Source organism: Anabrus simplex, chromosome 12 (genome assembly GCF_040414725.1).
Source record: "Anabrus simplex isolate iqAnaSimp1 chromosome 12, ASM4041472v1, whole genome shotgun sequence".
In the NCBI taxonomy this organism is placed as follows: Eukaryota; Metazoa; Arthropoda; class Insecta; order Orthoptera; family Tettigoniidae; genus Anabrus; species Anabrus simplex.
In genome coordinates this window covers 97,856,254-97,879,337 of record NC_090276.1, presented here as the reverse complement: position 1 = coordinate 97,879,337, position 23,084 = coordinate 97,856,254, and the positions used below count along the sequence as shown (strand labels likewise).

Here is a 23,084-nt window from a genome sequence, read left to right as displayed (position 1 = left end):
ATTTCATGCTGTTTGGATATTTATTTCCGCCAGTGTAATTAAAAATTCCTGTATAACATGCACGGTAGGAACTAACGAACTGTTTTGTGTTCTCAGGGCTACGAGGGATCCCTGCTCAAAGTGACCAGCAAGAACGGCAAAACAGCCTCGGTAAGTATGTGATCTATTTATAGAAGGATATTGCTGAAGGGAGGGAGTGGCAACAGAGAGCAGTCTGATTGCTAGGCAATAACATCCAAAGCCCTGCCTCCCTTGGGAAATATCCTGAAAACCGCGTCGCTACGGGGTTCACAACTGACTTTCTCGCTGTTCACTGTTTCAGCCCGTCGGCTTCGTCACGTTCAACACCCGAGCAGGAGCTGAGGCGGCCAAACAGGACTTGCAGGTGCGTAAGATACTTAGCACAGCTCAAGACAAGCTAGCGTTCCCTCCCTGAACTGGCTGGCATTCTCCAACACGACCACTCGCTCTGACAGGTTTCCTCGTCACTATGGTTAGCCGGATACCATCAGCATGTGTTTACAATCACTAGATTGCGTGCCAAGAGCCTGAATTCAATTCCAAACCTTTTCGCAGTGTTCCTCTGAAGTCAGGCCTATGACGACTCGCGAGCTATTCGACAGGAGTAGGCTATGTTCCGGCACTAGGTCACCCATGTGGGTCATGTCGTCGGACACTAAGTCAATCTCCGATCCCCGGCTCCAGCACGAAATCGGAAGCTTTTCACCAACTATGTTTCCATTGCCCCCGAAGACACTTTGGCGATTATTGCTCTAAGGGGAAGTTCGTCTCTAACCAGAAGACAAACACAAACAAGTCCGCACATTAGAAAAACACCATCGAGGTCGAAAGAAAGCAACGTTTGGCCAAGGAATGTTGTACAGTTCACGCAGAGTCTGGAGCAGTAGCGAGAGGGAGGTCCATGTTGCAGAATGCCAGTTTTTTATGGCCCAGAATGTTTATAGTTTTACAGAATAAGAAGCTTACCTGTATGATCCCTACATTCGTCAGTGACTATGTTACATATTTCCAAATCGTTCAGTTCATGATCGAAATGTCTCTCGTTGTGCAAAGGCCTCCTGTTGAGGCAGTGGCTAGGGGGATGACATTCACAAGCCAGTCCAAGCAAGTTTCAGAGTTCTGTTTTTACAATAGTATTATTCAATGTATCCATTTACCCAGATTTCTTCCCGCTTCTTTCGACTGTCTTTTGCTTTCGCTGAGCACAGTTTTTGCCACTGCCGCGTATGCCCGTCTTCTGTCTCCAACAGGGATGGGCAGTCTTTTTCTCTGCCAGTGTAACTATACAGTAGAACTTGGAATATATTAAATTAACATATTTTTCTTGTCGTTCCGGTTACAGCTAGCCACTTGTCATTTGCGATCGTGCTCTCCAAGAGCTGGTGGTAGTGGAAGTTTGTTTGTCAGATCTCTGCTGAATGAGAACGGACACTGAGACGAAGCAGACGCTACTTCAAGTCTGCTGAGTCGCTTCATTGGCTCCCGAGATTTGTCACTTTCGGAAATGGCCTGTGAGGTAGTACAGGAAAGCTTGATCTATTCAAAGAAGTGGGGAAAACAAAGTTTGAATTGCTGAAGGCTTTTTCACGCCCAAGTCTCCTGTAACATAGTCAACGCTAGAGGGAGAGGATTTCTGTGGATTGCAAATCTTAATGCAGCTATTATAAAATCATTCGTGCTCTTTAGTGCGCACACGCTCTCACATGTACTGACCGCACTTAACAACAATGAAACTTATTTCAATATCATCGTTTTCTTTATGACAATATATATCCTATGAAGGTAACTTATTTAAAGAAAACAAATGCCGTGTTCAGTGCAATAATTCAATTTCAGTGATTGCGAGAAGGTTTTTTCAGTAAACCGGAGGTACGTAGTGCAGTGGTGTCTCGATCCGCACTAGCCGAACGTACTTCAGAAATCCGCTACCCTCATGTTGCTGTAAAAGTGTAAATTTGACTTTTATTAGTTGTGTACAGATATCGCATGAAGGAGATCAGTCGTCACGTTTTGGAGCACCCTATTGTCACCTACTAGCACCCATCGCTCCTACTCTAGGACAGAGTCATTCAGAGAATGAATTCTACTGAGCTGAAAAATAACTTGTTTTCAAAATTTACGAATTCTGAGTTATTTCATTTCGACCAGAAAGTGGTGCTTGCGCTCTCGGAATGGCTCTGTCCTAGCTAATGACTATTTTGTATTGTTCTTGTGCACTCTGTTTTGAAGTTGTCTGTCTCTGGTTAGTACGGCCCTTTCTTTGCAGCAGGGTGTCAGGTTCGATCCTGATATGCCCCAAACGATCCGCCTGGAGTTTGCTAAAAGTAACACCAAGGTTAGCAAGCCCAAGCAGCAGAGCGCAACTGCAGCCACACACACGACTCTAATGCACCCACTGTCCGGACGTAAGTAGCACAGCACTGGCACCTCCTTCATCCACACCAAGGTCACTGTAGCGCCGGCTTGCTTGGTGGTGGCCCTCATCTCAACAGAACAAGGAAGAGTATTAGCACAAAACAGGAAACAATTAATTAATAAATCCGTCTTCATACAGGCCAAGTAGACTGCTGCTTTCTACCTAGAATGTTCTAGTTTTCCTACGACTCTTCCTTCTTCTCAAAAGACGTAGCAATAACAATGCTTCTATTTCACATTCCAAACTTATAAATATAGTTCAAACGGACAGCACGAAGCGATAGGCATCGAGCTGTCCAGTACAGTGGAGGTCCTTTCTTGACACTACCCAGAGGTACAGGCAGGATGACAGCCCATTTCAATTACCTCACGTGTATGGTGGCACTGCTTGTCAAGGACACTGGGAGATGGAGTCCGTCAGGAGACGGCAAGGAGTGAATAACCATTGACCACAGACGATCGACAGAAGGTGATGGACCCTATACGAACCAGGAAGTCGGAAGTCTCAATAACCCACCAGCCTCCTGGTAAAATACAACAAACTTAGTACCAGCATGATACTTCCCTAAATCACAAGCATGTGTGTTTATTGTGCATCGTGCGAAAGAAATATAACGTGAAAAGGTATTTTAACAAACTCTTTCGAAAATAAATGCTGGGTGGGAAAGAAGAAGTTTAAAAATCGGCTGAGTGGCCAAAAATCACTTTTAACAAGAATAACAAGAGATAAAGTAATTGGGTGGGAAAAGAACTCGACACGAGGTGGGCGCAAACAGTCCCCTCACACGTAGGTAGCTGTGGAAACTCATGTTGTGCACCACACTGAGGAATCTCCCAGCCTCCGGAATGAATAGTACCATATCATTTTTTAATGACGACGGAGCTACTTGTGTTTGAAGTGTGTCGGTGGACTTGAACGTGATCTGTTGTTCGCAGCGACACATGCACACTATTGAAGCTCTAAAATTGTTTCCGTGAGACAATATTTGCAAGCATGAAAGAGATGGACATCTGGATTCTTACGTACGGCTTGATGTAACCAAATAAGAACAAGACGTCAACAACCTGAGTGATGAAAGACTGCCAAACACGACGAGCATGGTTTTGTTCTTCAAGTGCACTGCAAGTGAATTTTAAAAATCTAGTTGACCTTGCGGCATGTCGAAAGAAACACATCGCTAGAGCTACACAAGTTTCAAAGTCAAGTATAACACTTGTTGAAATGTAACATTCTCGTTCATATACTAATAAATATATTTAAATAACGACTGCCTCTTAACGCCCATGTTTGTGCAGAAATAACATTTTCTGTAGTTCCAGTGCTACCAATTGTTCACAAAGCTATGGACAAATATACACAATGTTTTAAAGAAATATGCAATACCATCCGAGTCCACGTCAACAGCAAGGAGGCATCTGATCGAGCCATCATTGTACACACAGAATGTTCATGGACCAATCAAGCAATCAAAAACTTCAGTTCTAGGTTTTGTGCAACGATTTGTAACGGCCATGAAAATGACTCACTCGTCTTTTTCCTCTAGCATTGACGACAACTGTAGAGGATATTATCACCACCATGTACGTGGTTAGAGTACGCTGACAATACAACCAAAGTAAAGTTCTTTGGAAATGTTAATTTCACTAATAAGTGAAATGTATATGATGTCCTCACATGCTGTTGCCGAGCTGCTCGGCGCTGCAGCCTGGTTCATTAGCAGCATCACTACAAGGTGGCCTCTTGAATTAATGACACCGCGTTGGAGATCTCCTTTCTTTCTTAAGTGTCCGCGAGTTCGTGACGTCAGTAGGCCTTCTCGTCACTTGCTGCAGGCCTCTACTGTTTACTTGAGTACGTGCCCACTCCTCTTGCTAGAATGAGATCAAGAAACACTCCATTGATTGAAACTAGATTCAAGATTGGGCCACCTGTTCCTTTGTAAAATGTGGTAATGTCATTGCAGTCTTAAGGGCGTCCGGTACCTCCGCTGTATACCTTGGTGTGGACGTGCGTTAAGTAGATCTCGCTTGTAGACTGTAGACTCTGTGCTAATGACCTTGTATTTGTTGCAGATCTTGGAGCGCCTTTCTTCCCGGGCGCACCTGAGCTGTGGCATCATCCCCTGGCGTACTCAGCCGCCGCCGAACTGCCGGGGGCAGCACTCCAACACGCCACCCTCGTCCACCCGGCACTACATCCGCAGGTCCCTGTACGTTCCTATCTTTGACTATCTGCAGACAAAACGGCGGATTCGCAGCTTCACCAGGCTGGCGCCCATGTTAGTCTACAATTGGTCTGTCTCTCTCTGCACACAGCACACTAACACTGAACGCGCCCTCGGAGCTACTAATAGATGGCACGACGCATGCATTTACCTCTCCAAGTGCTTACTTCAGCGTCTGCAGGAGTGAGTAGAGGACAATTGAACAAGGGAACGAACCAGCTCCGAGATGGCGTCTTGTATTCACCGTACCTCACGTGCTACAAATACCAGACGCTGGAACAAGTCTGTTTCCCCCATATCTCGGAAACTGTTTCTGGACCTCTGTTTAACTTATTGTCCTATACACAAGCCTGTAATTTGTAACTATAATTTTGACACATCCTGTGTATCTGTGTTCGATTCTATCTCGAAAACGCTGGACAGATTTTTATTCAATTTTCGCTTTGCCTAGAGGGATTCCTGTGCTCATACGATGCATTATTTAGTTGGAATGTCCAGTAATAACAGAGTGTTAACTGTCTCTTCTCCAATACGAAAGCCGCATATTCTTTCACAGAATGTGCTGATATTTCCTTCTTGTGGGAGTCGGTTTGTAGGATCCTGGCGAAATCGACACAGGAGAAACTACCGCTGTATACCTCACTCCTGTCAAACTCTTGGACAAGACGGCACATGTCCAGTGTCGTGCTGCCGCCTAAGGCCTTAGTTGTTAGGCCCCTTTACATCACTTCTATGGCTGAAAAGAAAAGAAGTTGACTGATTTTTTTATTTGTAAAAGTGATTTCTGAAAAGAGTGACACTAGTTCATTCGCACTGTTCTTCAAGCAAACATTATCCCATTTTAATGCACAATAGAAATTGACAATGACAGTTTGTAGATTTAGTTTTTTAATTAAAATTAGATTAGAATGTATCCTATCAAAAAATTCACCAATTAACGTTTTGTAATGTTATTTCTTTTTTTCTTATTTTTTTTTTTACTTTTTCTATTGGCTTCATGATTTTCGCCTTCCTATTCTTCCAAACTCTCTTCATGAACTCACTGTGTTGCCTGTTCCGTTCTTCTGACCACTTTTTACCAGTCTTGTTGCTAGTTTTCATCACAAATGTGTGTTTATTTACATTATATGCAAATAAGCCCATTAGGACTTACGCAAAGTAGTTACAGTTAGTTGGTGAAGTTTCCATTTTTTTGAATTTTGGATCTGAAGATTGCGCTGTTTTGGACATCTACTGGTGTGTGCCTGTTTGATTTCGCCAATCCATCTCAGTGTGTCTTGTTTTCGTAGAATTCGTCTATTTGTTTCGTAAGATGCATTCTTAGCCTTGTTTGATGTCCTGTCTGCCTTGTAGTCGGCGAGTTTTGGGCAGGTCGAAGATATTTTAAAGTAACACAATCTGCCGACCAGAGCTTGTCAGAACATATCTTTGACATGACCACAGATGAATTTCACAATTTCTTGTATGAATTCGAACCCGCGACATTCAGCTTTAATTCTAGCCTTCTAGTTTCCAACAGAAACATGTTTAACAAGAAAATATAATCCAAATGTATAACAACAACATAATTATCTCAGTGGACTTCAGTGGATGCCCAGTACAGTAGTAACTGTCATGTTAGATAGGATGAAAGGCCCGAAAGGTAGGTCTGGATACCAGCAACGAAAAAATCAAGTACGTGAGTAGGGCTTGCAAGTGACCACAGCGCCCGCGAACGAGAAGTCAAAAAGTAGAATACAGGCGACAAATTCATATCGTAACTCCTCTCCAAAAATACGGAGATATGGAAGATATGAAAGCGAGCTGACACCATTTAATTGGGGCAGATATTCGGCTAGAGGTGAAAGAATTAGGTTTAGAAATAATTTACTGAGGGAGATTGCGGTAATTTCCAAGTTCTATGAAATAACCTAAGAAAATACTAGGAATACAATTGATAACGATATGAAGGTCAGTGGTAGACTTGTAAGCCCGGCCACAGGTCGTCTAGACTGACAGCGACACAACAACTCTGAAGTCTGTCCTGATCAGTCTGCTGGAATCCAGACCGTGACCTCTACTTTTCATTCCTCATGATATAGGCCTAGGCCGATTTTCTTTTCTTGGCTGTGCTGTGCTGCCTCGTCATACGGCAGCATTGGAGACGAGGTCCGCAACACTCACATCTCTCAACATGTCCTACATGTTTCAGCGCCGTACAGCAGCATGTGACGTGTCACACATTCTCAGAAAGCTATTGCTATTCGTACACGGATCTAAGTCCTCAGTAATCCAGCTGGTAAGGTACTCGTTCAACTAGTTCCCCATACATGTTCATAAGATGTGCGTGTTACGTCCATCACCAGCTTATCCCCTTCTGCCTACCAGACGCTGAAGAGTATAGGTTGTTGATCAGCCTACCGTAAGCTTGAAGAGTAGCTCGGAAGATTAAACAGCAGGGGAGATAATACACATCCTTGCCGTACTCCTTGGTAGCGGAGTTTCCAATTCTCCCGGAAGCTTCTTGATCTTCATACAGCTATCTTCACTGTCTATTCCTATTGTGTTCAAAATTCGCAAGAGTTCGGAATGTTCGACACCATAATCAGTGAATATGAACAACCAATACCGTGTCTGGTGTTGAGGGAGGTTACAACACGATACTTAAACTACTAGTTACAGTTTAACATACTACAGTTGATTAAAGACCAAGCTCGATAGCTGCAGTCGCTTTAGTGCGGCCAGTATCGAGTATTCGGGAGATAGTGGGTTCGAACCCCACTGTCGGCAACCCTGAAGATGGTTTTCCGTAGTTTCCTATTTTCACACCAGGGAAATGCTGGGGCTACACCTTAAATAAAGTCATGGCAGCTCCTTCCCACTGTCTCTGTCGGTGCGACGTAAAACAAAGTGTAAAAGTCAAAAAAATATGTTTAAAGAAGGGAAGAAGAAGAAGGCGACAGCGACCAATCGAACAAGGAAAGAGGCCTAATAGGATCAAAGTAACGCTTATTGTGCTCGTGTGGTTATTTCTAGCCTGTAAGGGTGGGCGCCATCTGTCATTGTGCTGGAGGTGTACAGGTTGCGAAGACAATTTACCATTTAAGGTTAAAATCTCCTACTTGGCCGGGAATTGAACCCGGGGCTATGAAAGGAATAACACTACTCTGAGGAGCCGGACATTGTCGTTACTACCACAGATACGGCTCATTAGAACTACGTTCATTAATGAGTTTGAGAACAAGTATTACGTCATGTTATGTCAGTGGTTAACGTGCTCTCGACCGTCAGAGGATGTGTCAGCCTGCGTTCATTTTGTGTTTTCCGGAAAATTATGTATTTATTATTATTATTATTATTATTATTAACTAATTTTACGGTTTTCGGAGACGTTGAGGTGCCGGAATATAGTCCCGCATGAGTTAATTTACGTGCCGGTAAGTCTCCTGACACTTGGCTGACGTATTTGAGCACCTTCAAATACCATCGGACTGAGCCAGGATCGAAACTGCCAAGTTGGGGTCAGAAGACAGCACTCAACCGTCTGAGCCACTTAGCCCGCCATTATTATTATTATTATTATTATTATTATTATTATTATTGTTTATTATTGGCATTTATATTAACTGCCGTTGGCTGTTGTGCAGATGCATGATTCTTCGTTGAAAGTAGGCGTGACTGCGTGGGACTGAGCTCACGGACACAGCAGCACGTCTAAATGGACGATACCACTTACACTGGTTATCAACCGGTCTGTTTTGATCTGCAAGTTCTGATGTCGTACTCTCTTTAATTTCTCATTGACAGAGATTTTCGTAGCTGATCACTATCGTGATTTCAGATCGTTACTTTGGGTTTAATTCTCATGCGAAACATTCCACACACGACGGAAGTTGAATAGATTTCCCTCGTCACCTTCTATTTAGAATAAATCCCTAACCATACACATTAAACATCCTTTGATTAACTTAGGCATAACCTGCCCTAGCTCGTCTCTGCTAGATATGTATTTAGTTTACTGTCAACGGATGTGCATAGTATTTAACAAGCACTTGGACTGGTAATAGAGCTTTCTATTGATAGCACCATGGTTGTCTGCAGAAGTAGCTCTGTCGTATTGTGTGTTCTTGAATTATGTCTATCCTTTTTATATAAAACGTTGTAATGTTCCCGTAGTTCCCTTTCACAAACCACAATGCTATCTATCTCACATTTGGAGCAAAGGTGAAAATGATGCTAAGTTTCAAGGTCAAAATTAATGAATCACGGTGGAAGAGCAAATTTTTCACTAAGTTAAAAATTTATATTGGTTACTATCTTCATACGACTCGTTTCAAAATAGCAATCCCAACTTAATACGTTTTTCCAATATGATCTCTAACGTGAAGGCTGCCATAACTATTTTCTCCATGATGTACTCATCGCAGTTTTATCATCAACTTGTGGTAGTTACTTACCACGTACTCTTAACACTTACTCAGAACAGCACCTTCCACTTTTATCTGGTTTGTTGTTAACAGTTCTTCTTTTTCATTCGGTCGTTATCGATATATATTCTGAAACTCTCGAGATTGCGTTCTGAGGTTGCTGACTCCTACAAACTTGACGCTTCTTCGTAAATTTAATGTAGACTTTTACTTACTTCCATCGTAACCTCAAAGCTTTTCAGCGTGTCGAAAACACTAACAAACGTAGTCGCTGGAGGTTTCTCACTTGTTCATCACAATTATCGATAACTTTACGCAACATAAGCAATACGCACATGATTTTAAGCGATTTTATAGAATCTAAGGATATTCTTGGGGAGCGAAACATGTAATTTGTTTATTAGTGTGTGTGGTATAGGTATGTGTTATAAGTTGTGTATTCGACGGACTGAAAAGTGTTAAATCGACACAGAAAAGTTTCCTCACAATAAGTAGCCTACATCCGGAGCAATGGTGACATGAGATCTGATGTGCAGGTGAAACATAATAAACCACGGCCAACTAGATGTACGATGCGCTAGGAGCAACTACAATACATACACAACATGGCTGCCGAACTGACATGGCGAAGTGTCGTGGGAAGTTTGTAGCACGAAAAATCACTTTAATATTTGATGAGAAGAGATCAACTTTGCGTGCACTTTGTGTAAGAGAATAAGATGCATAGAGCGTATTTTTAAAAGCATTACGCCAAACATCAAGTTAGCAATACCTAACAATTTTCACTTCATGTGAAACATAAATACGGACTAAAGACTAAAAGCGACACAACACCAAGCAAAAAAATAAATTTTCCTCTTATTGACAGCATGCCCATTAGCCGACCATGCGTCCTTCACCAAACGTAGCACGGCACACATCCAAAGGAAGTCCTGATAGCGAACTGTACCGGTCGTTCCCCTGCCTCATATGTAACCTCGTTCTTAGTAAACCTACACACAGGAAACACTTTAGTTTCTGTAACGAAAATACACCGTTTTTACATCATCCATTCTAGAAATTACATTGTTAAGGTATTTATTTTTCGATTCATTGTTTTCAATTGACTCAAGATTTTTTTTTTTTGTTTTTTTTTTTTGCTAGTTGCTTTACGTCGCATCGACACAGATAGGTCTTATGGCGACGATGGGACAGGGAAGGTCTAGGAGTAGGAAGGAAGCGGCCGTGTTCTTAATTAAGGTACAGCCCCAGCATTTGCCTGGTGTGAAAATGGGAAACCACGGAAAACCATCTTCAGGGCTGCTGACAGTGGGATTCGAACCTACTGTCTCCCGAATACTGGACACTGGCCGCACTTAAGCGACTGCAGCTATCGAGCTCGGTACTCAAGATATTGTTTCGTCAGTTACCTTCCCAGACTTCTTAAACTAACATAGCGGACACTTAATTACTCCCACAAAATGTTCGGGTGAAATGCCTTGGTCACCCTATCTGATCTGAAGTCCATAGATGCGGAGGGAAGAGGGAGTTCAGTATTTTGCTACAAACGAGTCTGCGAGGAAGTTGGCAAATGGCTGAGCCATGACGGAAATATACATGATTTCATCTTTATTTTTAGGTAAATGTTGATAGTGTTGTTCATATTTTCCTTTCAAATTATTTTTATATATCGCACATCATGGAGTAACAAGTCTTGGGGAATATTGACTGTTTCCCTTCTTATGCATTAGTTCACTCTCCGCTGTGCTTTCTGCGCTATTTCAGATAAACTGTCCAAGTTATGATTACCGCCATCGCGTCGTTTGGAGTTAAGCGATACACACCTCCAATTCTCTCCGTGATTACCCAAATCACTTTCACTCTGTTCTCATCAAACGTCACATCATACGGAGAATGACAACTGACTGCCCGCGCTCTCAGTCATGTTCCAAATCTGCCTTGGTTAGAGCGACGCCGTGGATAACCAATGTTCGCGCCGAAGCTTTACCACAGCCAACTAGATCTCGTTAGACCAGCCTTGACCAAACGGTCCACGCACTATAGTCATAGCTCTAGCCGTCTAAGGTTGCGTGATAGACATGAAAACTCCTCTATGGAAAAGCTGTTGACTTCGATTGCCGATTTATCTTAATTAAAAGGTTACTTTCGTCGATATTTGCCAATTTAATGTCGTGAGAAATGACATGCAGCAGTCCAACTGATATTCCTTAATTGTGAATAATAATTGTAATCACTTCATTACCCATAGTATTTAGATACATTATTGAACTAACTACAAAGATATTGTCTTCTGATGACAGCAAAGTCGTAATCTTCAGATTAAGCGTCATTGTTTAGTTAAATGCTGTTAAAATTCTGCAAGTGCTGCAGTCAGGAAATGAACGTGGTCAAAGAATAAAATTATTATTTTATCTACCAAAATATTCATCGGAGCTTCCTGAACAAAACGGTGTGTAGATAACAAAAATATGTCAACTCAAACCAGAACGTTTGCCCGCCTGATCGTTTGGGTTTGAAGTCTATACCGTGGTTAGCCGGTTCGAGTCCCGTTCAGCTTCAGAATGTTGGTTGACAGGGTAGGATAGGTGGTGATATAAAATTTATAATCATTAATTTGCGTGCCAGATGCCTGGATTAAATTCCAAACCTATCCGTGGTGTTCATATAGAATGAGGGCATACGACGACGACACTGCTGACGGTGATTCGTCCGTCGGATGGAGAGAGGAGTAGGCTACGTGTCGGCGCCGGGTTTCACCCTCTCCCTACTATTATATATCACGTCATTCATTTCATCTCACTAACTCCTCTGATGAGGTTGATGTCAGGAAGGGCATCCGGTCGTAAAAACTCGCTCCAAAGATTCATCTCACTTCATACCCAACCCCGCGAGCGCCGGCGGGCTGCGTCACAGGCCGTGTCACTCGCGATCACTGCGACGATACCCGAGTATGAAATGGAGACAGAAAGCCACGTCATTTTCAATTTATGTTCGTAGCAGTTCATGTAGTTTGACCGGATACAATAAACCTCAAATATTTTATAATCTACGTAATGAATTACAATCTCCACTATTGAATTTTAAGAGGTGCTTTAAAAAATGTTATGGAGTTAAGGTGAATTAGCTGTGGCTTGTAGTTGTTTTATCTGATAAACTCACCAACAATCCAATTATGCTTACCGCGAATAACACCAGTTGAAGGATACTGTACATCTATCTGGTAGATACATTTACATTGTTGAACAGTACCTACCGTAAATATCTATGTCCTCACTCGTAACGAAACTCCTTCGCCATCTAGAGGCTGGCTATTATCAATGGACGCCTGTTAAATTTTAAATACTATTTTCAGAACTTCAGTGAACAGAGAAAGTCATACAACACAACAACGCTGTGCAAAATCAAGCAGTAAACTTGTTGAATTATGTATTTATATTACTTTTTTCGTAATGAATAACAGGAATTCTATTTTTTTTTAATGGAAATACTGTCATGCCCATTCAAGGAATTGTAAATCGTAGCTTGTACGCTTAATCCCTGTACTTTTCCATGATGTAATTAACGTGTCAGTTTCCTTCGAAAAGATAAACATAAGAAAATAAAACTGACTGTTTATATCGAGGGCAGTATAACCCAAATCGGAATATTTTGGAAGGGTCAGTCTTTTGTTTGTTTTCTTTTTTGCGATTATAGCGTTTTCTTTTAAATACTGCACCCCAGTGAGCATGTCGCGGAGTAGTGAAGCAAAGCTTCGTAGTCCCACTGCAAAGTGTGCCCGCTCTCTCGCCTCACTGTGACGTATGCTTGCCACGTCACGCCAGCCCGGCCGCACTGCGTCCAGATAGGGCTCTCTAAAGACTCTTATGGAGCCTTACGTCCAGCTGAGCAACGCTGCCATGGAGAAAAGATGTGACGTACCCACTTGGCCCACAGATGTATGACAAAATTATAACGTGGCGGGTCACTTTAATATTAAAATAAATAAATGATATGTCATTGTTTCTCCATAAACAGTATCCCAAGGGCGCCGGTCTTCAAGCTTATGGCTTGAAAACAAAAGTAGATAATTAATAATAATAATAATAATAATAATAATAATAATAATAATAATAATAATAATAATAATAATAATAATAATACGTAATGAGACTCAAAAAACTCCCAGGGGTGAGGTGAACGGAATACAAACCATTAAGTGCACTAACTTGGAATTTAAGGATCATTAATAATCATTTCATAAAATACAAATTAAAACAGCTATTTATTAAGATGAAAAACGTGACGTAACGGCGTTTTAACGACATCTGAACTTACGGAAGCAAAAGAAAAATTGAATGAAATTAATTTTTAAAATGAACTGTTGCGCGAAGACTTGCAGTAACTTATGCCATAAGCTCACCATATGTAGACTCTGTTGTCTTGAAGCTGATGATGTGTGGATCTCGTACCGGCTGCCTTCTCTGTTGTTGGATTACAGTCCTACTTCTACATTTCCTGTCCTTAAATCTTCCTACTGTACTCCTTACATAAAGTCGTAATGAGTCCTAATTTTAAGTGCAAAACCACCATGGGTTATGTTCATGGAGAGAATACATTCGTATTCTTCCGTATTACGGAACAGTAGCGTAGCTAAATTCATAATAAAAGCTCTCCTCCCCTATACTAGTCAAAACCGGTCTCCCGTTGACTACCTCTCGTCATTGAGATAACAAGTCCCAATGAGAGTAACTTTTGAGTAGAATATACTCAGATGCGAAGTGAACTAAGTTAAAATCTTCTCCGATGTGTAGACGTAGAATCGTAGTAAGAGTATCTTCCAAGCGTGAGAATCAGAATCAGAATGTCCGAATACAAGTGACAATCTGCTCACGAGTAAGAATACGAGTATGAATGTGAAAACGACTGCTAATGCTAATAAGAATCTGAATCTCCAGCTCTTGTCGGTGGTATATATCGGTTCAAAAGTCTCCTTCCATCAGCCATATCACATGGTCCAGTAAGATTCGAGGTCTCATCCCTTCTCCGATGTATAGCTGTGAATCCATCACGTTGCTTCATTACGTTCATTCACATAGGCTGAACTTTCTCGCTGAAATAAAGCGTCCCGAAGCGGAGTTTGAAAAGTGGGTGTTAATAATGTATCAACTGTCTCTTCATGAGGTAGAGAAGGTAAGGTCTCTCGTAACCTAGATGACGTACTTTTCTTGGAATTGGGCTGAAATTAGCCTGCTGACTCTGGTCACCTCACAACGGCTATTGGAAAATTTACTGCAAGTTATAAATATGCATGATGTTGAAATACTTTACCCAATAATTTGTTCGTTCAGAATACGTTATAGCCGCGATACAAAGAAATGAAATGATGATTGAAATGGATGATAAAAACCCTATATGTATATATGTATATATATGTATATATGTATATATATATATATTAATTTAAAAATGACCTATCAGTGATTAAATATATACATCTTATCAATTAAATATATAGTTCAATAATTAAAAATATTCAGTGATGTCCCAAACATCACAAAGGGACAAGGGTTGGACACACATATTGAAATAGCAACCTTCGCACATGAACATCCATATCCAAACAATGAATTATTGATTAGCATAGCAGCGAATAACTCATGTATTAGCGTAGTAACCGATAATGTATTTATTGACATAGTAACGAATAGCTTATGTATTACCGTAGCAACCAATAATGTATTTAATCACATAGCAACGAATAGCTTATGTATAATCGTAGCAACCAATAATGTATTTAATCACATAGCAACGAATAGCTTATGTATTAGCGTAGCAACCGATAATGTATTTATTGACATACTAACCAATAACTTATGTATTAGCGTAGCAACCAATAATGTATTTATTAACATAGTAACGAATAACTCATGTATTAGCGTAGCAACCAATAATGTATTTATTAACATAGTAACGAATAACTCATGTATTAGCGTAGCAACCGATAATGTATTTAATGACATAGCAACGAATAACTCATGTATTAGCGTAGCAACCGATAATGTATTTAATGACATAGCAACAAATAGCTTATGAATTAGCGTAGCAACCGATAATGTATTTAATGACATAGCAACGAATAACTCATGTATTAGCGTAGCAACCGACAATGTATTTAATGACATAGCAACGAATAACTCATGTATTAGCGTAGCAACCAATAATATATTTAATGACATAGCAACGAATAACTCATGTATTAGCGTAGCAACCGATAATGTATTTAATGACATAGCAACGAATAACTCATGTATTAGCGTAGCAACCAATAATGTATTTAATGACGTAGCAACGAATAACTCATGTATTAGCGTAGCAACCGATAATGTATTTAATGACATAGCAACGAATAACTCATGTATTAGCGTAGCAACCAATAATGTATTTAATGACGTAGCAACGAATAACTCATGTATTAGCGTAGCAACCGATAATGTATTTAATGACATAGCAACGAATAACTCATGTATTATCGTAGCAACCGATAATGTATTTAATGACATAGCAACGAATAACTCACGTATTAGCTTGGCAACCGATAATGTATTTAATGACATAGCAACGAATAGCTTATGTATTAATTAACATAGCAAAGAGTCAATTAAATAGCGCACGTATCTAATGCCCCTCCCCTCAGTTGGTAGCAGGCAGTGGTACCTGCGTTGGTGAGAGATTTTAGCGGTAAATGTGACGACTGCTCAGTTCTCGTTTAGGTGTGCATTCAGTCTCTGAAGTTTCTATCACGCATGTTCAACGCAGCTTACTATGACTTTTCTTGTAGCATTGTTCCATAATTTACGTATGGGAGTGGGTAACAAGTAACAAAAAGCCTTTTCTAAAGAATAGTAGCATGAAACTGAGACAAGAAGTTGGAACTTCGGCCTCTGAGTGTAGCTTAGTCGACAGATTATTCAAATAATGTTGTTGAAAATCAGGTAAGTTGATAAAGCTTGAGAATGTGCATTGGATTGTAGTGGTTTTCTCATAATCAAGATATCACAGTATGTTTAGTTGTGTCCTGCACGTCGGCTGTAATAGTCACTAGCACTGCACTCCAGCTGCTTGAGTACCCTCCACATTCTTCAATTAACTTCTTTGAATCATAGGCGAGCTGATGTTTGAATACTTGAGAAGAGATATCCTTCGTGAAGTATCGTGTAGATTTAAGTTTTCGAAGACCAGTCCAGGAGTTCCTGTTTAAAAGCTGCTGTTTCCACTTCTAGTATTTCATCCACATGCATTGGCATGAGCAATCCTTAACAGTAGTAGTGTGTACGTACCATGTGCCTTTCCACAACTTTCATAGCGCACAACTGTGACCCTCATCACACCGTATGTTGATATCACGTTGTACTGGTGCTACGGAGAATATGGCATCAACTTCAATTATTTCACACTTCTTATTTTCCAGGATGGAGTTTTCTTTCACAGCTTAGCACCTATCCACCCATCCTAAATTCCACATTTACTTTTTATATCATGGTATCACAAAACAACAACACGAATCACTTTCATTAACATTTCAAACTGCGGCACAGAAAATATTCGCAGTACCGAGCTCGATAGCTGCATTCGCTTAAGTGCGGCCAGTATCCAGTATTCGGGAGATAGTAGGTTCGAATCCCACTGTCGGCAGCCCTGAAAATGGTTTTCCGTGGTTTCCCATTTTCACACCAGGCAAATGCTGGGGCTGTACCTTAATTAAGGCCACTGCCACTTCCTTCCCCCTCCTAGCCCTTCCCTGTCCCATCGTCGCCGGTGCGACGTCAAGCAACTAGCAAAAAAATATACACGCAGTAGCACAATACACCCGTTGTAACAAGTAGAGAAAGCTTCGTGAGGTTTTATCGGGACGGTTCTGGTTTGAACATCCTGTCCCAGAGCGAATTGTGTCGGGAAAACATTACGGAGGGAATTCTTATTATTTTTTTAACATCGTTATGCCCTACTCAGGAGCACGGTTGAACTTGCTTAGCTGATGTGTTGGCCTTCTTTTCCTCCCAAAATCTCTTCATCCTCTCGCTGAGCTTCTTCCTTCGTTCTTCTGTCCAAGTTATAGCGGCTCTGGTGTTGGGTTTGTCTTCAAAGTGGTGATTGTCTGTTTTGATTCTGAATTTACATCTGTTCTGTACAATGTCTTCCGATATGTTTATTTCCTGGAGATCTATTTCAGTTCTTGGTTTTAGATGAAAGGGCCAGGTTGAGAATTATTTCAGTTAGTCCGTTACTGTTCATTCTGATAATGTGTTCATAAATTTTCAATCGTCTTTTCCGAAAAGTGTGAGATTTTTATTTTTCAGAATGACAATATATTTCCTGGGAATAGCAAAGAAGTCAGCTAAGGATAACATGATGGCAAGCATAATTGGTAGTAATACAAATTGTAGTGAAAATGGAAGGGTAAGACAGAAATAGGTTCCAGGAAGGACTTTCCAGGAATCATTAATGAACAAGGGGAGTGTGTATGCGAGGATATTCAAAAGGTAGAAGTATTCAATCAGCAGTATGTAAAGATTGTTGGTTACAAGGATAATGTCCAGATAGAGGAGGTGACTAACACTAAAGAAGTATTAAAATTTACCTATGATAACAATGACATTTACAGTAAGTTAAGATACAAAAGTTGAAAACTAGAAAAGCGGCTGGAATTGATAAGATTTCTAGGGATATACTAAAGGCAGTGGGTTGGGATATAGTACCATATCTGAAGTAATTATTTGATTATTATTTGCATGAAGGAGCTATACGAAGTGAATGGGGAGTTGCTATAGTAGCCCCTGTGTATAAAGGAAAGGATGATAGATATAAAGTTGAAAATTACAGACCAGTCGGTTTGACATGCATTGCATATAAGATTTGGGAAAGCATTCTTTCTGATTAGATTAGACATGTTTGCGAAATTATAATTGGTTTGACAGAAGGCAGTTTGGGTTTAGGAAAGGTTATTCCACTGAAGCTCAACTTGTAGGATTCTAGCAAGATATAGCAGATATCCTAGGTTCAGGAGGTCAAATGGACTGTATCGAGATTGACCTATCTTAAGGCATTTGATAGGGTAGATCATGGGAGACTACTGCCAAAAATGAGGGATATTGGAATAGAAAAAAAAGAGTGACTGAATGGATGGCTATATTTCTAGAAAATAGAACTCAGAGAATTTGAGTAGGCAAAGCTTTATCTGACCCTGTAATAATTAAGAGGGCACTGGCGTAGTCAGTTTCCAGAAACTACAGCGAGGATCAGCCGTTGTTTTACGTACGGTACTAACAACTTAAAAAATTACGCCGAAATGTTAAATTAACGTAGCGACAAAGAATCTACTAGCAAGGCTCAATACGGCCTTACATAATTCTCCATATTTGTACTGCTTGAGTGAAAGGAAACCACTTAGGATTTGTGATGCGCGGGGATATTTCCCTGTAGAGGGAATATAACCGTGTGTTGACAAATGTCAAGAGATGAGGAAAAGTCAATTAGCAAGGCGATATTCAGTAGGGGGCCGGAACGTGACCACCGAGATAACGGGGGCCACGGCCAGAAATAGTTGCAAGCTTCCAACATCGTATCAGCTTTTTCACATCGGTTGCACGAAACAGCAATATCCTAGGAATCCTGGGGTTGTACCGTGCTTGAGTTGAAGCGTTGGGAGGGCTGTGACAGGAGTGTGAGCTGCACGTTAGTTCCTCATTTTGTGCCATATAAGTACATTTTTTTGAAGATGGACCGTTTTTTCATAAAGAAGCCAAACTATGTGCATCCTCGGTATTTTTATTTAGAATTTGCTTTAACTTGCACCGTAGGTCTTATGGCGACGATGGGAAAGGAAAGGGCTAGGAGTGGGAAGGAAACGGCCGTGGCCTTGAGGCGACACTCCGGAGATATTTTTACCTAAAGCATGGATTTTCACGAAACTTTGTGGGAATGTCACCTACATAAAAGTAGAGATATCACGACCATTTCTTTCATATACAATTAATAGTTTTTCCAAAATATTTGTTTTCTTTTGAAAGGTTTAATTCCATTTTCTTCATGAAATTTAATTAACATGTTAATATAAATCCGTAATTAGGTAGATAATACTTCTTTTAAAAGCACTTTAAAAGCATCGATTTTTCTGTGCATAATTTATACAAGGAGATCTATCGTATTAAAGTTTGTGTAATTTTTATGTTCTAAAATTTTGGACTTAAAAATCCCTACTACTTGGAAAATTCTGCAATCAAAAATTTCATACGCAGGTTTCTTAATATAGCTGTGATACATATACCATACAAATTTTGTTACATTTGGCAGAATATTATGGGAGAAAAAAGGGATTTAAGTGTAAAATTACAATTGGCAAACAAAGCGTTATTATAGTGATAAATTCTTTGAATTCAGTGGAAAAATTTCGTGACAAGAAAAAAAGAAACTCAACCCTTTCAATTTCAGTCATAAAAAAATTTTCACCAAAATAACCAAAATATCGATTTTTATCTCCGGAGTATCCCCTCAATTAAAGTACAGCCCCAGCATTTGCCTAGTGTGAAAATGGGAAACCACGGAAACTCATCTTTAGGGCTGCCGACAGTGGTGTTCGAACCCACTATCTCCCGGATGCAAGCTCACAGCTAACCGCAAGACCAACTCGCCCAGTGGATATGAAAAGAAGGCCGGTCGTACCGAGTGCGGTGACGGATCTTCAGTAGATAGTGATGGTTTTGATTGTTGCGATGTAATTATGTCCAAGAATCGAAATCATAATACCGGCTGCATTATTGAATATGGTTCTTCGTTTGTGAGCAAGTAGAATCTTCATTTAATTTGTCTTCTTAAAAAAAGGAACCACTTTGGTACTACGCCCCGTGAAGGTGACTACCTTCCAGGTCGTAGGTCGTAGGGTCCCGGGTTCGATTTCCGACCGGGTCGGAAATGTTAACCTTCATTGGTTACTACCAACAGCCCGGAGGCTGGGTGTGTGTGCTGTCCCCAACATTCCTGCAACTCAGACACCACAAATAACACTATCCTCCACCACAATAACAAGCAGTTAGATGTTGCCCACCCTCATCGCAGTGTATGCCTTACAAGGGTTGCACTCGGCTATAAATAGCCACACGAAATTATTATTACCGTGTTTATTCTAAACCAGAAAATTGCATCTTTACTCAAACTACTTATTCTTGCATTCATGCACTTATACTAGGATGGGAATAACAGAAGCTGGCGGGAGGGGGGTGTGGCTGTCGTTCAAGGAGTCCACGAGTTTTAACTAATATACTTTTATTAATCTTTTTATATATGATGTATATTATTATTTGCTTCTGGAATCCGCACGAATCCACCACTCTTACTTGTATCCAAGGACACTCATTTCCTTTTAAGGTATTCTATACCACCTAAACTCTGGAAGTCTGGACACTTATCAAAACAAAATTCTGGATGAAGAACTACCTTAATGCCCCGCCCCCCCACCCCCACCCCACCCAAACTGAAATCCTGGCTACGCTACTGAAGAGGGGAATTCCTCAGGGCAGTATTATTGTTCTGTACAGAGTAATAAATAAGTTAGAAGATTGTGAACAACTGCAATAATGTTGTGAGATGGAGAGTAGACAATGGTTTGATGATAAACGGGGTTAAAAGTTAGGTTGTGAGTTTCACAAATAGGAAAAGTCCTCTCAGTTTTAATTACTACGTTTATGGGGTGAAAGTTAATTTTGGGGACCATTGTAAGTACATAAGTGTTAATATAAGGAAGGATCTTCATTGGGGTGACCACATAAATAGTCTATGATTGTTAATAAAGGGTATAGATCTCTGCACATGGTTATGAGGATATTTAGGGGTTGTAGTAAGGATGTAAACCCGGTCTAGAAAGCCAAGAATAACGGCCGAGAGGATTCGTCGCGCTGACCACATGACACCTCGTAATCTGCAGGCCTTCGGGCTGACCAGCGGTCGCTTGGTAGGCCAAGGCCCTTCAAAGGCTGTTGTGCCATGGGGTTTGGGGGGATAGGGATGTAAAGGAGAGGGCATATAAGTCTCTGGTAAGACCCCAAGTAGAGTATGGTTCCAGTATATGTGATCATCACCAGGATTACTTGATTCAAGAACTGGAAGAATCCAAAGAAAAGCACCTCGATTTGTTCTGGGTGATTTCCGACAAAAGAGTGGCGTTACAAAAATGTTGCTGGGAAGACTTGGGAGAAAGGCGACGAGCTGCTCGGCTAAGTGGTATGTTCCGTGCTGTCAGTGGAGAGATGGCGTGGAATGACATCAATAGACGAATATGTTTGTGTGATGTCTTTAAAAGTAGGAAAGATCACAATATGAAGATAAAGCTGGAATTCAAGAGGACAAATTGGGGCAAATATTCGTTCATAGGTAGGGGAGTTAGGAATTGGAATAATTTACCAAGGGAGATGTTCAATAAATTTCCAATTTCTTTGCGATTTAAGAAAGGGCTAGGAAAACAACAGATAGGGAATCTACCACCTGAGCGACTGTCCTAAATGCAGATCAGGATTGATTGATTGATTGATTGATTGATTGATTGATTGATTGATTGATTGATTGATTGATTGATTGATTGATTGATTGATTGATTGATTGATTGATTGATTGATTGATTGATTGATTGATTGATTGATTGATTGATTGATTGATTGATTGATTGATTGATTGATTGATTGATTGATTGATTGATTGATTGATTGATTGATTGATTGATTGATTTTACCTCCATATTCCCTCTATACAAACTGGACCAAAAATTGTTCTTAAAATTTTCCTTCCCTGTTTCTCTATGTCTTTGGTTAGAGACCCACCACCAATGATTACGGTTTCTGAAGCATATTGCTTCAGGTTTGATTACTGTATTATAGTGTCTAAGTTCCGAGATATTGATTGTTTATTGTACCTGGAAGCTTTCTGTGATTTGGAAATTATTTATTTATTTACTTCGTGATTTAAACCAGAGGCTGAATAATTTCACCCAAATACTTGAATTGGTTCACCTGAAAAATTTTGCCGAATTTAGTTATCAATCGCATTTATAAATAAAAAAAATAAAATAGATGAAAACTAAAATAGCTCATGCCATTCAGCGGTCATTTGGAATGGCAAATCTACGAGCAAGAAATATATTTACTCTTATAACGTAAAACCATAATAATAATAATAATAATAATAATAATAATATAATACTCATTTTCTTCAGCCTTTGTCCCTCGTGCCGGCGGGTTCGCTTTGTATTCGTTATCTCCATTTGGTTCTGTCCTGGGCCATGTCGCGGTGGAGATATTTGTGCGATCAACTCAATTTCAAGTTTACACTAGCTTCCAGAGGGAAATTATAACTCATTGAAATAGTAATAACTTATATGGATTACTGATACTATCTACAGCAGCTTGCCTGGTGGCCATGATCGTTAAGGCGCTGAAGTCTAAAACGGTCTGACACCGAGGTTAGCCGGTTCGAGTCCCGATGGTCGAAAAAAGTTTCACCGTCAGAATGTTGGCCGGCAGGGTAGGGGAGGTGGTGGTATACAATTTCTAATCACTAAAGGCCGTTTTCCCCAAATGAGTTTAAACTAGGTTTATTTTAATCTGGTTTAAGCCTGAGTTTAAACTAACATTCATTTTCCCCATATTGGTTTAAACTTTGTATCAAGTTTAAACTTGGTTCAAAGTTAAACCTTCTATATTGCTGGTTTAAACTGCTGTTTATATTCAACCTTCTTGACATTTTATTAACGTATCTGTGATTTTCATAGTAGAAGGGTTAGTTTTGACTACCAGTACTGCAGCACTTTAATAGAAAAAGTACTAAAATTATTCATCATCATCATCATCATCATCATCATCATCATCATCTGTTTACCCTCCAGATTCGGTTTTTCCCTCGGCCTTAGCGAGGGATCCCACCTCTACCGCCTCAAGAGCAGTGTCCTGGAGCTTCAGACTCTTGGTCGGGGGATACAACTGGGGAGTATGACCAG

The 23,084-nt window shown here is 40.4% G+C and overlaps 1 protein-coding gene across 1 annotated transcript in view; it reads left to right on the top strand.

Annotated features, from left to right (window-relative positions):
• Positions 1-23,084, top strand: part of cpo (couch potato) — a 572,642-nt gene that overhangs the window by 506,994 nt on the left and 42,564 nt on the right. The window contains exons 3-6 of the mRNA XM_067156211.2: positions 97-150; positions 323-385; positions 2,288-2,426; positions 4,510-4,646. Of these exons, the coding sequence (XP_067012312.2) occupies positions 97-150; positions 323-385; positions 2,288-2,426; positions 4,510-4,646 (393 nt within the window). The remainder of the gene's footprint in view (positions 1-96; positions 151-322; positions 386-2,287; positions 2,427-4,509; positions 4,647-23,084) is intronic.